The sequence below is a fragment of the Centruroides sculpturatus genome, unplaced genomic scaffold (assembly GCF_000671375.1).
Source record: "Centruroides sculpturatus isolate CEXI.00-Female unplaced genomic scaffold, Cexi_2.0 scaffold4754, whole genome shotgun sequence".
In the NCBI taxonomy this organism is placed as follows: Eukaryota; Metazoa; Arthropoda; class Arachnida; order Scorpiones; family Buthidae; genus Centruroides; species Centruroides sculpturatus.
This window is the reverse complement of record NW_019388841.1, coordinates 1-2,926: the sequence shown is the minus strand read 5'-3', so window position 1 is coordinate 2,926 and position 2,926 is coordinate 1. Positions and strand designations below refer to the sequence as shown.

Genomic DNA, 2,926 nt, shown 5'->3' with positions numbered 1-2,926 from the left:
ATATATAGGCCTATACACAAACTTTCAATACCTACAAATTGTTATCAAAATCAAGTATAAGTCCACAATATCTTATTATAGAAATGAAAGAAAAACAAGTTGACAAAACAGAATGTATTATATATAACAAACAGAATTCAATTCTTTCATTTCTTCTAGTGTGAAAGGAGCTGTTATTTTTATATACATAGATTTTAAAAAGAAATATTCTTATATAAAGGGGTTAAGGCTATATTTTGATTTTGTTTCCCAATCTAGTTTCTTTGCCAAAAGTACAGCACCAGTATTAGGTTGAATAATAAAAGTATCATTCACGTTTCCATCTGTAAAATGTAGAATGAAAGCATGACTTATAAATTTGTTAATTATTTTCAATTTAAATGCATTGATGAACAATTTAATATATTTAGTGCATAATCTATGCAAATAATATTTTAATTAATAACACATTATTAGATATTAACTTGGTAAAACAGCATTAGAGTGAGTGTAAATGTCTGAGTCTTTTAATATAATTTAAAATATAATATTGTCTAGTGCTGTTAAGAAACAGATTTTAAATTAATGTGCGCAAGTTTTATTCGTTACGCAAGGTAAAAAAGTAAAATCTAATAGTAATTTTGAAAAAGTCTTGATGGAGTAAAAGTTTATAAGCTTCTACAAGCTGGCTATCGTCTCATATTTCAAATACATTAGAATAATGTATTTGAAATTAAAGTTTGAGAAAATTATATATATATATATATATATATATATTTTAATTGTAAAATTCTTGGAAAAGGCTGTTTTTATTTTTAATATCGAAATTTCCAAGTCAAAGACTTTTCCTCTTGTGAGGCTTTCAGTGTATTATGGAATATATTGCTGACCTAAATTTTGTTCATTACAAATAGGCCATCAAGATCAAAGGTAATTCAGTTTTGTCAAATTCTATTTCAAGGGTGGGCACTTTTTTTTTTAAATGTGTGCCAAAATCGTTAAATCTGTGATGTAAAATTTTCTCATGTATCAAGTGAAAGTTTTAGTAGCATAATATTATTTGGTTTAGTAACTAGACAATGGTAAAGGAACCTAGATTTAGCAGATTTTTTACTCAATTGGCTAATTTCTACTAAGTCAGTATATGTATTGCAGAGATAGAAGATATCTTGGAAATAAGATGCTTGTTTCATTTTGTTATTATTAGTAAAGCAGCTGATAGTGTTTGTTTCTTTATTATATTTTTATTTAGTATCATTCTACTCAAGAAAACTGTATTCTATTATTAAATTAAAATATACAACTCAGCAAAAATGTTGGATATTTATTTTTTTAAGGTAAGTCCTGGGTTGTATGCTGGAAAAAGTTGTCAGCATGTCATGTTTGGCAGACGTACCAAAAATTGCCCATCCCCATTCTATTTTCTGATTCTTTATAAGAGGAAAGAAAAATGATTCTTATCCACTCTGATTTAAAAGTATTAATAGTCTGTTCTTTATGAGAATACAAATATTAATTTTAAATTGTTAGACTTTAATGGTATTATCTATCATGAATACGAATATCTGCAGTTGAAAATTTCATTTACAATAAAAAAAATATATTCCTATTTGTTGATAAAATTAATTCAATGAATGAGAAAACTTTGTGGTTTTGAATGAAACTATAAATTTTACCAACTGCAAAATATTTTATTTCACGTGAATTATGAGAATGTTTGAAAATTTAAACAATAACTACTGATTTAACATTACCAATTTTTATGAATTAACTGATAAATATAAAATCAGAATTGTTTCTTGAACAATTACATACCCAGTATAGAATACCAGAGCCTTCTTCCTTCTGTGTGCTCTGCTTTCACTAGAGTAACCAAATGTCCCACTTTATCACTCTCTGTCACAACAATATGAGAATCAACATCTTGAAAAACTGGAAGACGAGATGATCTGTACAGCGGTACCACTTCAATAATAACTCTAGCAACAGATGATCTTTGTGGCGTTCCATTATCAGACGCTTTAATCTATTCAAGAAAATAATTACATATTCATTAATTTCCCTTGATAAATATCACAATCAATTGTATGGTTAGCATTATCGCAAGCACAGTTAAAGAATTGTAGAAGAGAATAATGTCAATGATGTAAATTGCTTGTTAATTAATAAAACAAATCAAACTAATGGAAATTACTTAATAAAAGTATTATTTTATCTTTTAATACTACTTAAAAGTAAAAGTTTATTTAATTTACCTTTTAAATTAATTAAAAATAAGCTCTAATTTTTTTAAATATTATTTTTAATGTAATGTTAACGCGATTAATGTTAATTTTCTCAGTGCTTTATGTCTTAACAGACAGTAGAAAGCAATATTTACACTAATAGCGATAGACATCTTCAATCAATGTCATAAATATAACATAGTTCATTAACAACAATGAAAAATTGCAGCCTTAATTATGATTGACTATAATAGATATTTAGACATTAATTACTAAAAATATTTTATCATTATTTAATATAAATTCTAAAACATATTTTAAAATTATTTTTATATGCTAAATATAATTAACAACAATTTCTGTATCATTTAATAATACTTTGCACAAGACCATTTTTATGTACTAAATATAATTAACAACTTGCTGTAGTGAGTGATAAAGTGATAAATTACAAATATTTAAAGTGCAATCACCATTAATTCAAATGTCTGACCGGGCTGGAAAGCTTTTCGAGAATAAATACTACCAGATTTCAGATGAATTTTAAATCTTGTCATATCTCCTTCTGTGATGATATAATCTATGTTGCTGTTTACGCCTTCATCTTTATCTATTGCAATTACCTAGATGAAAAATTTTCTTGAATAAAATATAAATTAAATATAGTTATCTTAAACTAAATGCTAATTAAAAAACAAAATACAAATCTTTATTTTAATATA

The 2,926-nt window shown here is 25.3% G+C and overlaps 1 protein-coding gene across 1 annotated transcript; it reads right to left on the bottom strand.

Moving 5' to 3' along the window:
* Window positions 1-210: 210 nt before the first annotated feature.
* Window positions 211-2,827, bottom strand: LOC111617086 (fat-like cadherin-related tumor suppressor homolog; the record flags this gene model as incomplete). The annotated part of the gene is made up of 3 exons (XM_023358421.1): window positions 211-323; window positions 1,795-2,005; window positions 2,678-2,827. Coding segments are annotated over 3 exons (474 nt in total), but the record flags the coding sequence as incomplete, so codon positions are not given.
* Window positions 2,828-2,926: the final 99 nt, after the last annotated feature.